Genomic DNA, 13,862 nt, shown 5'->3' with positions numbered 1-13,862 from the left:
TAATTCACACTGATTTTTGAAGAGTATAAGATTCCATTCTTTTGCTTTACTCCTCCACCTTATTATACCTCCTCACACCCCAGTGACTCTTCTTTGCCCTGTTTCCTTCTCCCTTCCCATCCTTTCTTCCTTCATTCCTTTCTTCCTAATTAAAGTTTCTCATGAAAAACAACTGGTAGAAAAAATGTTATGCCTTTTAGTATTTTATTAAAATATTACAGTTTAAACATTTTTCATATTTTTCTAGAGAGCAACAAAGAATTTTTTCTGCTTTCAGGCATGAACCAGGTCACAATTCATTGGGACGTGGTAATAGCTCTCTACATATTCTTCAGTTGGTGTCATGGAGGTATAGTATTTTGAGTACCCATTGTTATTTTTTATTCAGATAAAATACTGAGTGTTTATTAGGTTCATGACATTATGCTTGAATCTCTGAAGGATAAACATTATTATATTGGGAAAAATTATATGCACATAAAATTATGTGGAATGAAATGTGAGTCCAACCTCCCTCCTAATGCAGGATTCCTTTATCAAGCATCTTGACAGAGGTCTAATTCTTATATCAAAATTTCCATGAAGCGGTCTAATTCTAATATCAACATTTCCACAAAGGAGTTTATTATTTTGGTTTGGCATATCTGTCTTTGAACATTTTTAACTTATATAACTCATCAAACATATGAATTTTATTGATGATTACTCTGTGTTAGGTGCTGTGCTAAGCCTTGTCTTCCTCACAACACCTTTGTGCAGTAGTATTATGTGCTATTATTATTCTTATTTTGTAATTCACACAAACAGCTGGCATTATGACAAAGGTATACACAGCTTTTAAGAGTGGGAGCTGGTAGATCATCAGAAGTTCAGGCAGGACAGCCATTGGCTCTCGAGAGTTTCTATTGGGGGCAAAGCATCCTGGACAGGTGAAAGGGACTCATTTACTAAGAGACAAGCAACACCAAGGGCTCCCCATGTGGCTCCGTGGTGAAAGAATCTGCCTGTCAGTGCAGGAGATGCAGGAGATGCTGGTTCAATCCCTGGGGAGGGAAGATTCCCTGGAGAAGGCCACGACAACCTGGCAGGCTACAGTCCATAGTGTTGCCAAGAGTCGTACACGACTGAGTGACTGAGCATGCACGCACACACAAGCAACATCAAGGCAGGGTTTTAGATCTTGAAGAAAGCTTTGCAAATCATGCAACTTACTCAGAATAGTGACAAAAGCAAAACTATCTTCGGCAGGTTGGGACAAATTTATATTAGACATATCGTAGTCCCACCATGAGAACTAGAATCCCTCCAGCAGGCTATCAGACACTTCCAGAGTCAGACCAACAGTATCCAAGAAGGTTTTGTAGAAATAAGACATCATTTACTTTTTCCAGCTTCTGGAAATATGCGAATGATAAGTCAGACTTCTGTTTATACATGGAATTCTCCAGGCAAGAATACTGGAGTGAGTAGTCATTTCCTTCTCAAGGGGATCTTCCCAATCCAGGGTTCAAACTCAGGTCTCCTGCATTGCAGGCAGATTCTTTACCATCTGAGCCACCAGGGAAGCCTGTTTATACATCTGAGTGATTAATATGAAGTATAGAGAAATAAGAAAAGTCCATATGATATGGCATTAGAGACTTTCCAGATGTTCATTAGAAATTATTCAATCTGCTGTAATATTTTTACTATCTTTTCCAAATTTTCTACTAGAATGATATTTCACCCCCTTTTAAATAGCTTTGCTGAAATAAAAAAAATGAACACTATGTTTAGCATTTTTCTAACCAACACCCTCCAAATTAACATATTTTGTATGACTTATTTTAACATATTAAAAAGAGAAATTAACATACTTTTGTATGACTTATTCTTACATAATCCAAGTTGACTCCTGCCGATTACTGATTTCTTTTTCTCTGTACTGAAGAATTATCGACTTACTAATTCATTCCCAAATGTTGTGAAGCTCAGCAGTCCGGTATTTCTGGGGTTCTTTTTTATTCTATTTTTTAAAACCAAAACAACATTTATCCAAATTTGAAGTCTTCTGACACTTTTAATATTTTCTGTGTATTCTTAAACACTACTCACGTTTCATGATAGTATTCACATATTTTTTAAGGTGCTGAAGAAACAGTTTCTCTGAACTTGAATTGTTGAACTTCTTTAAAACAGTAGGGGCTTCCCAGGTGGCGCTAGTGGTAAAGAACGCCAGCCAATTCAGGATACAGAAGAGGTGTGGGTTTGATCCCTGGGTTAGGAAGATTCCCCCAGAGGAGGGCAAGGCAAACTACTCCAGTATTCTTGCCTGGAGATATCTATGGACAGAGGAGCCTGGCAGGCTACAGTCCATGGGGTCACAAAGAGCTGGACAGTGACTCAGCATGGCAAAGCAGTAAGATGCTTTCTTAAAACTTCTATTCATGTCTTTGGCTTCAAATTCCTATTGATAATGATGGAATTATTTTTATCACTACTTCAACATTTAAATATTTATAATTTATATGTGAATGCTACATAAATGGACATATTCAATTATATTTATATTATAAAAGTTAATTTTTACTGGCCTTTAATTATCACTTTGATAATGTTTTAAGATATTCTGATGCTTAGAATTTAGAATATTTAGAAAAAGCCTACAATGAATCTTCCTTGATGTGAATTTAACTTAATTGATATTGCATTACATTGTCATTTGAGTTTATGAAAATGCCTTTATTGTCTTTTGGCTATAAAAATAATACATTGTTATATAATTTTTAAAACACAGAAATATTCAATTAAAAATAAAAATTAACACACAGAGATTATCATTGATAATATCTTAGTGTATCTTTAATTCATTCATCTATTTATTCTTAACATCAAGCCTATATTAAATATTTTGTTTTGCAACTTGCTTTTCAATTTAAAAATATATTCTGAACATTTCCTCATATTTTTAAATTAATGATGAATTTTAAGTGGTGGTCAAGCAATAAATTTTTGCAACTAGTAAGAGTATGATTCCACTCTAAGCTCATAATTTTCTAATGAAAGTAGCCCTTATCTATAAAAGAAGGAAAGACTGAGTAGTTGAAGAATGGGGTTTGGATTCTTCACTACCAATTGTTATTTCTAATGTTACCTTTGAAACATAAGGTAGCCTCAAAATGCCTCATTCCTCACCTTTAAAATAGAAGAGCTAATTATATTTGCACTTTAGACTGCTAGAGAAGCTGAAAAGCTGAAAGCTAACTCTAGGCTTGTGCAATGCTGTCAAACATCATCAGAACATGGTAAAAACACACTGATTAGCTAAGCAATTAAATGATACACTGAGTCCTAATGGTAAAAAATACACTGATAAGCTAAGCAATTAAAGGATACACTGAGTCCTAAAACTCTTTTCCAGTGGAAATTATTCCATTCAGTTCAGTTTAGTCGCTCAGTTGTGTCCAACTCTTTGCAACCCCATGAACGGCACCACACCAAGCCTCCCTGTCCATCACCAACTCCCGAGGTTCACCCAAACCCAGGTCCATTGAGTTGGTAATGCCATCCAATCATCTCATCCTCTGTCGTCCCCTTCTCCTCCTGCCCTCAATCTTTCCCAGCATCAGGGTCTTTTCAAATGAGTCAGCACTTTGCATCAGGTGGCCAAAGTATTGGAGTTTCAGCTTCAACATCAGTCCTTCCAATGAGCACCCAGGACTTATCTCCTTTAAGATGGACTGGTTGGATCTCCTTGCAGTCCAAGGGACTCTCAAGAGTCTTCTCCAACACCACAGTTCAAAAGCATCAACTCTTCAGCACTCAGCTTTCTTTATAGTCCAACTCATATCCATACATGACCACTGTAAAACCATAACCTTGACTAGACAGACCTTTGTTGGCAAAGTAATGTTTCTGCTTTTTAATATGCTGTCTAGGTTGGTCATAACTTTTCTTCCAAGGAGTAAGCGTCTTTTAATTTCATGGCTGCAGTCTAATTATTTTTGACTGCATTATTTTGAATGGAATATTTGACTAATTATTCCATTAGCAAAAACAATTTTAAATGCAAAGCATATTCTTCTGAGTATCTGGTTTCAATGTTTTACATGGAATTAATTATTTTATCTATTTGTTTTCCAGGGATTACAAATATAAACTGCTCTGGACACATCTGGGTAGAACCTGCCACAATTGTTAAGATGGGTATGAATATCTCTATATATTGCCAAGCAGCAATTAAGAACTGTCAACCAAGGAAACTTTATTTTTATAAAAATGGTATCAAAGAAAGATATCATATCACAAGAATCAATAAAACAACAGCTCGCCTTTGGTATAACAACTTTGTGGAGCCACAAGCCTTTGTGTACTGTACTGCTGAATGTTCCAGATATTTTCCAGAGACACTGATATGTGGAAAAGACATTTCTTCTGGATGTAAGTGTTGGGGTGCATTCAAAAGTCAAGTGAAAGTTAGCCTAACAATTAACTGGTAACTACCAATACTGTCTGAAAATGGAGGCAAATTAATATACTTCACTTCTTCTATTAGTTTAATGTAGGTATTGCAATTTGAATGTCTCCAGGAGCCAGGTTGGTGAAATGTTGCATTAAGAAGCTGGTGGGATCTGTGCAGAGAGGAAAACACATAGATAGTTTACTGAGCACGGTGTCCAGCTTCAGCATCTCTGAGGATTCAGTATTCTTAGATCTTTTGGTTCTTCCAAAGAAGATGAAAGTGTAAATTTTCAATGTGAACTCTACAAACTTTTCAATGTTGCTAACATATTCAAAATACAATTTTTTTAACACTAGCCTGGCCAAACACAGGTTTTTAGGTATGCGAAAGGCAGCACTGTCAGATTTTCAGTGTTTTTATGTTCAACTATTTTTCACTTCACATTGTTTTCCAAACTAATATCAACCTTGAAGGAGAGTCCATTGAGAAATGTTGAGGTTAAGATTTCAGAAGGAAAAAACAGTTGCAATACTAGCTTTGTATCTCTGCCATATTTCTTACCAGCTGTGTGACTTCAGGAAAGTTGCTTAACCAGTCTGTGCCTCAATTCCATGTCTGTAAAATGAGGCTAATTATATTGGTCATGGTAAACATCAAATTTCAATAACTTATTTAAAAGTGTTTTATATACTTTATAATATTAATGTGCCTAAGCCCTTTTAAATGGAACCTTTTGATAAAACATGGGGCGATTTTGATACAATTCCCTGCTCCTAATGTCACTGCCCCAATTGTGAATGATTGTGTTTGTTACTATAATTATTAAGAAAAAAAATGAATTGTTAATTTTAAAAACATTTGCTAACTTCAATGTGTGTTCATAGTATCCTGAAGGTGTTTAAGTTACTATAGTAATATGGGCTGGCCTGTATAATTATACACTTAATTCTTGGTTCTACTATTACAAAAGAAAAATCAGTAAGTTCAGTACTGGTTTAATCTAGAGTTTCATTCCCTACAGCATCTGGGCCCATTTTTAGTGAAAGATAGAGGGCTTTGGATCTTTGCTACGTTCCCTTTCTCCATACTTTCGAGAATCCAATCTGAGTTCTTCCTCATCTCCAGTCCTCACCTAGACCAAGTCCACCTGGCCACCTCTACCTGTCCCTGAAGGGAGTGTCTGAGAAGAAGGAGGCTTTTTTGTTTAAAGTGAGGCCAATGTCTTGCTGGGCACCTGACCTCCTTGCTTCAAGAAAGAAGAGCTGTAGGAAGTAGCAGAGGTGAACTGAGGAAGGAAATTACTAGGTTTTGGAGTTAAAGAAAAAATTTAGGTCTTAAAATAATAATAACATGCTAAACTTGCCCTAAATTGTGGAAACTGAAACCACAAGTAGACATCTTATCTGATGTCTGAGGACTTCTTAGCTTGTCCGCATCCTCAGGAAACAAAAGTAACCCTCTTGCTTAGCTACATTCCTATTTATCCTTGATGGTTGGGGGGTGGGTTGTTGAGAGAATATTTCATTGGAGAACAAATGAGCAACTGTCATGGTTGTGGGGAAAGGTTAGTTTTAACTTTAAGCCAGAGTAAGGAAGGAGGCAGAAGTGTGGCCTCCTTCCCTGTGTTGCAGTTTGAGTGACCAGTGATGCCCAACCACTCTCCAGGGTTGGCTGAGGCCTTCTGCCCCCAAACACAACCACCAGGCTCTTTCAGGGCCAGGGAATGGCCTTTGCCTCCCTTCTAGGACAACACATTCAAAGCACTTACATTTTCTGCTGACAGCTGCTTAGAAAGAACATTACCCTTTCCACTTGTTTACTCTGTGATTTGGGAACTTTTTACATAGATCTCTGGTAATGAGTGTTAAAGTGTAACTGCCATGTAAGAATTTACTCAAAGCCCTGGGTTCAAGAACCCCCGTGTTCTTGGGCTCTACATTCTTAGTAAACAAAACTTCCTATTGAAGTAGGTCAAGTAGAGGTTTTTGAGGGTTTTTGTGGTATTCTAGAAATCACACTGCTTTCACTGGATCACTTTGATTACAGGATACTCTTCCTGTGAGTTTTACCGTGTCAACTTATCATCACTGTTCTGAACAAAATGATTATGTGTATTTTTTTAGACTGGAGACAAATCATACAAAACAAAGAGGAGATAAAGGAGTCATTGCTTTTCCTAAAAAGATATCCAAACATTAAAAGTTCCATACTTTGATGTGTAATTTGTGAAATAAAAACTATTATCACAGTTTCATTTTTAGCCATAATCTTAGACTTCTTAGATTGTTATCTGTAAGTGTACACACATCATGAAAAGTATTCTATCAGAGTCACACCAGTCATGGAATAAAACACTTTAAGATTTCTCTATTCCTTTAAAAACACCAAATTAAACTATTCATGAAACAGTCATATTTCCACTGAATCATTAAAAAGTTTAAATATATCAAACTTGAATTTTAATCATCTTTGATCTCTACTTATCATCTGATGAAAGTAGACTTATTATCCAATAAAAGGCCCTGAAAAGTTGTCTTTAACATTGCTACTCAGTCTTATTAGTGACACAATAGGCCAGTCTGTGCACTCTTAGGGTAAGGAATTATGAAGAGATCTTTGCCAGAAGCATTGTCTTTCTTTTCATTTTAAATTCTCCTCATTATCATTTTATTAATCAAACCAATCAAGCCATGAAATACACTTTACTTAGCGGTTAGTATGCACCAAAAATGTGTTAAATGATAGCAATTCAGAGAAGAGGGGATCACAGACTCTGCTGTCAAGAAGCCCTCAGTTGAAAATGATCCTTGGCTAAACTTTGAATTAATAAGAAACATGGCTTGTGAATAGTAAGGGACCCAATAGGAAGGGAGACATGTGATGGGCAGGAGAGAGCAGAGTATTCTCTCGTATCTGGCTGTACAGCAGGTTTTTACCCATGGACATTTAATAACCCAGCAGGTAAAGAATCTGCTTGCAATGCAGGAAATACAGGAGATGAGGGTTCAATCCCTGGATTGGGAAGATACCTGGAGAAGGAAATGACAATCCATTCCAGTATTCTTGCCCAGGAATCCCACAGACAGAGGAACCTGGAGGGCTACAGTCCAATGGGGTTGCAAAGAGTCCAACATGACTAAGCGACTAAGCACACACAATGGAATCTAAAAACAATTTGGTCTTATTTTATATCTATATTTGCATTCCCATCTTTACATAGTTTCATATTAACAAATAGCATGTTTATTTGCACATAAGTGTTTAATCTATTTGATCTTTTACAAAGTTAATTAGCTACCAGACATAACCCTGAGCATTCACTTCAGAGAAAATGCTGTGGAATAACATAGCCCAAAAGACTGACAGTTGTCTTTTATGATGGCCAAATCAAAGATACTCTGAAACTAGAGGGAAAAAATAACTAGCACAAATCACTGAAAGACCCCAAGTTAATCAGTATCCAAAATGATTTAAATTTATGTTTCTACACCTACCTCCTTTAAGGTTCAAGTAAAACTTAAAGATTTATTTTATCTTACTTGGAGTCCAGTTTCTCCCCCACTGAAGTTTGATGATACAACTCATCAAAATGTTTTAAAGCACTTTAGTATGTTCTTACTGTTTGAAAATACATTTTAAAATCATTAAATCAAATTGCATTCATGTAGAATGTTCTCATTTAACATTTTGGACCAACAAAAAAGAAATATCCATCATTTCTGTAATCTTATAATCTTACTACTAGCAGACTCCATCTTTAATAATTTGGAATATGTCTTTCTAGTTTCAGTCTCTTTCTCTGTGCGTGTGTCTCTGCCTCTTTTCTTGGTTTCTCTGTCTCTCTCTCTCACTACACCTTTATCTCCCTGTCTCTCAAATGAGACCACTATACAACACTATTTTGTAACTTATTTTTTCATTTTATCATATGGCTCTTCCTTATTTAATTAAACATATTTTGAGTTTCTTCCAAGGCCAGATACTTATATTGTCTTCAATAACTTTGTTTTTGGTTGTATTTCAGGAGTGTATTTTGGGAAATTAAGCTGGTTCCAATTCTTCCATTATTATGAACAACACTTTAAGAGGCAAACCCTTTTAGCCAAATATTTTTGTGTATCTATGAACATTTTAGTAAGGATGCATTCCTAGATGTAAAATTGCTCAGTTGCAAGATATTACTCCTGCTTTACAGATTATGATAAAGGTTGTTCCAATTTGCATTTCCACCAGCAGTGTGTTAGAGGATTTCCTTGAGTCCATTTCAACACTATGGGTTACGATTTTTCAAAATCCTTGCCAATTTGATAGTTTTAAGTGACATCTATTATTGGTTCAGTTTGTAATGAAGATAAATTTTTTCCATATATGTATTTCTTATTTTATAAGTAGTATTCTTGGTAGATGATTTATAGATGAAGTACAGGAATATATCTACGTTTAAGCTAAATCTTTGGATATAATTTCAGGTGCATAAATGTCTGTATTTTTATTTGTTCTGAGGCCCCATACTTTCATTTTTCTTCTTTCCTTAATGGGACAGAATTATTGGTTTACTTTTTTGGTTTGTTTAATTTTTATTTTATAGTTGATTAACAATGTTGTATTAGTTTCATCCTTTCATTTTTCATATCATTTTTTGAGTAATCAGTTTCCCAGGCAGTATTGCACAAGTAGGCACAAGCTGAGAGAGCCACCCCTAAAAAGTGAGCATGTGGTAAATGCTTAGTATTTCCATACTTCTTTTGTGATCTTGATTCTTGGTAATTTATTACTGGATGATGTATCTGAAAATTCCAGATGCTGTTCTATATTTGTTGGGGTTTCATAGGCTTTAGAGGCTCCAAGGGCTCCAACAGAACTCTCTCATCTTTTCTCATCTCGGGTTTTGTTTTCCCCTGTGCTGGCTTCATTCTTAAATAGACTGTTTCACTATGACATCAAGATGGCCATCAACAGCCCATAGCTTACATGACACTCAGAGACAGTAAATTAAGGCAGGGAGAAAGCACATCTTCGACAGTAGCCCCAGAAAAAGTTGCTTGGATAATTCTGATTGGTTCATCTTGGGTCACGGGTTCATTCCCAATGGAAATACTCGATCAGGCAGACTAGGTCAAGGGCACAGTTCTGTGTGTCAAGGCATACCCCTTGGCACAGGGTTGGAGTGGGGATGAGGTTAGGAATGAGGAAGATGTCAGTTCTTAAAAGGAAGGATGGTGGCAATCAAAAATTAACAATATTCTCCAAAATTTGGCCATTCAGAGAAAGAGTTGAAGGCATGAGAGAAGAGAGAAAAAGAAACTAGAAATAGAATTCTGTGAATGCCTAAAAAATTTTAATCTTTCTTTACTGTAGTGAAATGTACTTTTAAAAAGATTCTTAAGTGTACAGTTCTGTGAATGCCAGTGATGTATATACACATTGACATCATTGTGCAACCATCACCCCCGTCCATTTCCAGTACTTTTTTCATCTTGCAAAACCGAAACTCTGTACCCAATACAACAGCTCTTCATTTCTCCCAACTCCTCAACCCTGGGCCACCACCATTCTACTTTCAGTCTCTGTGAGTTCAACTGTTCTAGATATCTCCTATAAATAGAGTCATATAGTGTTTGTCCTTTTGTGGCTGGCTTATTTTATTTAGCATAATGTCTTCGAGGTTCATCTATGTTGTAGCATGGGTCAGAATTCCCTTTCTTTTAAAGGTTGAGTATGTATGTATGACTATCAAACTTTTTTTCTTTTTGGCCTCACCCTGAGGCATGCAGGATCTTAGTTCCCTGACCCAGGATCAAACCTGCTCCCCTTGCATTGGAATGCTAGAGTAGAGGGTAAACATGGAGAGCACTTTCACAACAGCCAAAAGGCAGAGAGATTTCAAGGTTCAGTTCAGTTCAGTTCAGTCGCTCAGTCGTGTCCGACTCTTTGCGACCCCATGAATCGCAGCACACCAGGCCTCCCTGTCCATCACCAAATCCTGGAGTTCACTCAAACTCATATGCATCGAGTCGGTGATGCCATCCAGCCATCTCATCCTCTGTTGTCCCCTTCTCCTCCTGCCCCCAATCCCTCCCAGCATCAGAGTCTTTTCCAGTGAGTCAACTCTTCGCATGAGGTGGCCAAAGTATTGGAGTTTCAGCATTAGCATCAGTCCTTCCAATGAACACCCATGACTGATCTCCTTTAGAATGGACTGGTTGGATTTCAAGGTGGGAAAGACCAAAATAGCAAATTCTGCAGAATCAAGCTCAATGATGACCATAAAGAAATCATGGGATTTGTGGATTAGAAAGTCATTGATGATCTTAACAACAGTGGCTTTGGTGGAATTGTGGGTCTGAATCTTGATTGTTTGGGGTTCAAAAGTATATGGGAACTGAGGAAAAAGACCAGTATCAGTTCAGTTCAGTTCAGTTCAGTCGCTCATAATGGACTTTAAAAAAAGAAAAAAGCTATTGTGAACAGGAGAAAGATATACTGACAGCTGAGGGAAGAGAATTTGGGGCAGAATTCTTTTGGATGGGAGGAACTTGATCACCTTAGTATCCCCAAAGAGGGAATATAGTAAAGTATGTGAAGGAAAGCAGCAACATTTCAGGGCCAAATGGGCTGGAATGTGAGCTGGAAGGGGTGGAATGGAGCAAGTACTGATTGACCTGGTTTTCCAAATAAAATGGAATGATTATCCACTAACTATAAAAAACCTTGACGTTTCTGTGGTGGCTCCTAAGTGATACATTGTGTTGCAGATCCACCAGACGCACCTGACCAAGTAACCTGTGTCATTTATGAATATTCAGGCAACATGACTTGTACCTGGAACCCTGGGAGGCCCACCTACATAGACACAAAGTATGTGGTGTACGTGAAGAGGTAGGTTCCCTCCTCAACAGTCTATCCTGAGCAATTCCACTCCAGTTCAGCCAGTGCTGTGCCTCCAGCAGGGATCCAAGAAATCTGCCTCAAATGTTAAATGCATCTTTACTATCCCCAACTCCATAATATCGATCAAGGAATCCACCAAAACACTTTTCAGGCCATTGATATTTTCACCCTGTGAGGTAATATGTTCCATAATCTTTCTGCTGTTTTTACTCATTGGAGGTGACTGAGCAAGGACCTAATGTGATACAGCATAGTTTTAAAAGGATCTTTGCTTGAATCTCAGCTCTCTCCTCCTTCTAGGATTTAGGCACTTAAACTCTCCAAATTGTCATTTCTTTATCTTTAAAATAGGCTTGAAAATAGAACCTAATGGATAGGTTAATTCTGTTTAAGTGGAATTTGACTTTTAAAGTGTGAATCACCACGCCAGGTCCATCAGCACAGTTCAGTCGCTCAGTCATGTCTGACTCTGCGACCCCATGTACCTGCAGCATGCCAGGCTTCCCTGTCTATCACCAACTGCCAGAACTTGCTCAAACTCATGTCTGTTGAGTTGGTGATACCATCCAACCATCTCATCCTCTGTCTTCCCCTTCTCCTCCTGCCTTCAATCTTTCCCAGCATCAGGGTCTTTTCCAATAAGTCAGTTCTTTGCATCAGGTGGCCAAACTTGGAGTTTCTGCTTCAGCATCAGTCCTTCCAATGAGTATTCAAGACTGATTTCCTTTAGGATGGACTGGTTGGATCTCCTTGCAGTACAAGGGATTCTCAAGAATCTTCTCCAACACCACAGTTCAAAAGCATCAATTCTTTGGCATTCAGCTTTCTTTATAGTCCAACTCTCATATCCATATTCCACATATGGAAAAACCATACCTTTGACTTTGTCGGCAAAGTAATGCCAGATCCAGAGTTAGCAATAAATTCATGGAAGATAGTATTAACAATGAACCCCACATCTTAAATTTGGTGTCTATATATATCAACCATCTTCCCTGGCTTGGGAGCTATCAGGACACAGGGCTTTCAGCTTTAAAACTGAAAGCAATAATTGAATGAAAGTAATAAGCTCTGGGAATTGGTGATGGACAGGGAGGCCTGGCGTGCTGTGATTTATGAGGTCACAAAGAGTCGGACACGACTGAGCGACTGAACTGAACTTGTGTACAATGTCACGAACCTCTATCCATAGTTCTTCAGGCACTCTGTCTACCATAGCTAATCCCTTGACTCTATTTATCACCTCTACTGTATAACCATAAGGGATTTGATTTAGGTCATATTTGAATGGTCTAGGGGTTTTCCCTACTTTCTTCAATTTAAGCCTGAATTTTGCCATAAGGAACTGATGATATGAGCCTGATGATATGACAGTCAGCTCCTGGTCTTGTTTTTACAGACTGTATAGAGTTTCTCCATCTTCAGTTACAAATAATATAATTAGTCTGATTACAGTATTGACCGTTAGGTGATGTCCATGTGTAGAGTTGTCTCTTGTGTTGTTGGAAGAGGGTGTTTGCTATGACCAGCGTGTTCTCTTGGCAAAACTCTGCTAGCCTTTGCCCTGCTTCATTTTGTACTCCAAGGCCAAACTTGCCTATTACTTCAGGTATCTTTTGACTTCTTACTTTTGCATTGCAGGCCCCTATGATGAAAAGGACATCTTTTTTTGGTGTTAGTTCCAGAAGGTCTTGTAGGCCTTCACAGAACCATTCAACTTCAGCTTCTTTGGTATTAGTGCTTGGGGCATAGACTTGGATTACTGTGATATTGAATGGTTTGCCTTGCAAATGAACTGAGACCATTCTGTTGTTTTTGAGATTGCATCCAAATACTGCATTTTGAACTCTTTTGTTGACTATGAGGGCTACTCCATTTCTCCTAAGGTGTTCTTGCTCACAGTAGTAGATATAATTGTCATCTGAATTAATGCCATTCTCATCAATTTTAGTTCACTGATTCCTAAAATGTCGGTGTTCACTCTTGCCATCTCCTGCTTGACCATGTCCAATTTACCTTGATTCATGGATCTAAAATTTCAAATCTTATGCAATATCGTTTTTTACAGCATTGGATTTCACTTTCACCACCAGACGTGTGCACAACTGAGCGTGGTTTCCACTTTGGTCCAACCTCTTCGTTCTTTCTGGAGCTACTTTTCTGCCCTTCCTCAGTAGTATATTGGGCACCTACTGACCTGGCAGGCTCATCTTCCTATACCATATCTTTTTGCCTTATCGTACTGTTCATAGGTTCTCAAGCCAAGAACACTGGAGTGGTTTGCTATTCCCTACTCCAGTGGACCAGGTTTTGTCAGAACTCTTCACTATGACCTGTCTGTCTTACATGGCCCTCCGTTGCATGGCTCATTGCTTCAGTGAGTTACGCAAGCCCCTTCGCCACAACAAGGCTGTGATCCATGAAGGTGAGGTCATATGCTAAGTCAGTTAAAACTTTTGAGCAACTGCCACACTGTCTTTTTTAATTGAAGTAGAGCTGATTTATAATATTTTGTTAGTTTCAGGTGTAC

The 13,862-nt window shown here is 37.8% G+C and overlaps 1 protein-coding gene across 1 annotated transcript in view; it reads left to right on the top strand.

The window, feature by feature from the left end:
* The first annotated feature begins 279 nt into the window (after positions 1–279).
* IL23R (interleukin 23 receptor) overlaps positions 280–13,862 on the top strand; it is a 60,509-nt gene continuing 46,926 nt past the window's right edge. Inside the window, exons 1-3 of the mRNA XM_040231933.1 lie at positions 280–349; positions 4,123–4,419; positions 11,197–11,320. Of these exons, the coding sequence (XP_040087867.1) occupies positions 280–349; positions 4,123–4,419; positions 11,197–11,320 (491 nt within the window). The remainder of the gene's footprint in view (positions 350–4,122; positions 4,420–11,196; positions 11,321–13,862) is intronic.

The sequence above is a fragment of the Oryx dammah genome, unplaced genomic scaffold (genome assembly GCF_014754425.2).
Source record: "Oryx dammah isolate SB20612 unplaced genomic scaffold, SCBI_Odam_1.1 HiC_scaffold_28, whole genome shotgun sequence".
Taxonomy (NCBI): Eukaryota; Metazoa; Chordata; class Mammalia; order Artiodactyla; family Bovidae; genus Oryx; species Oryx dammah.
This window is presented reverse-complemented; position numbering and strand designations above follow the sequence as displayed.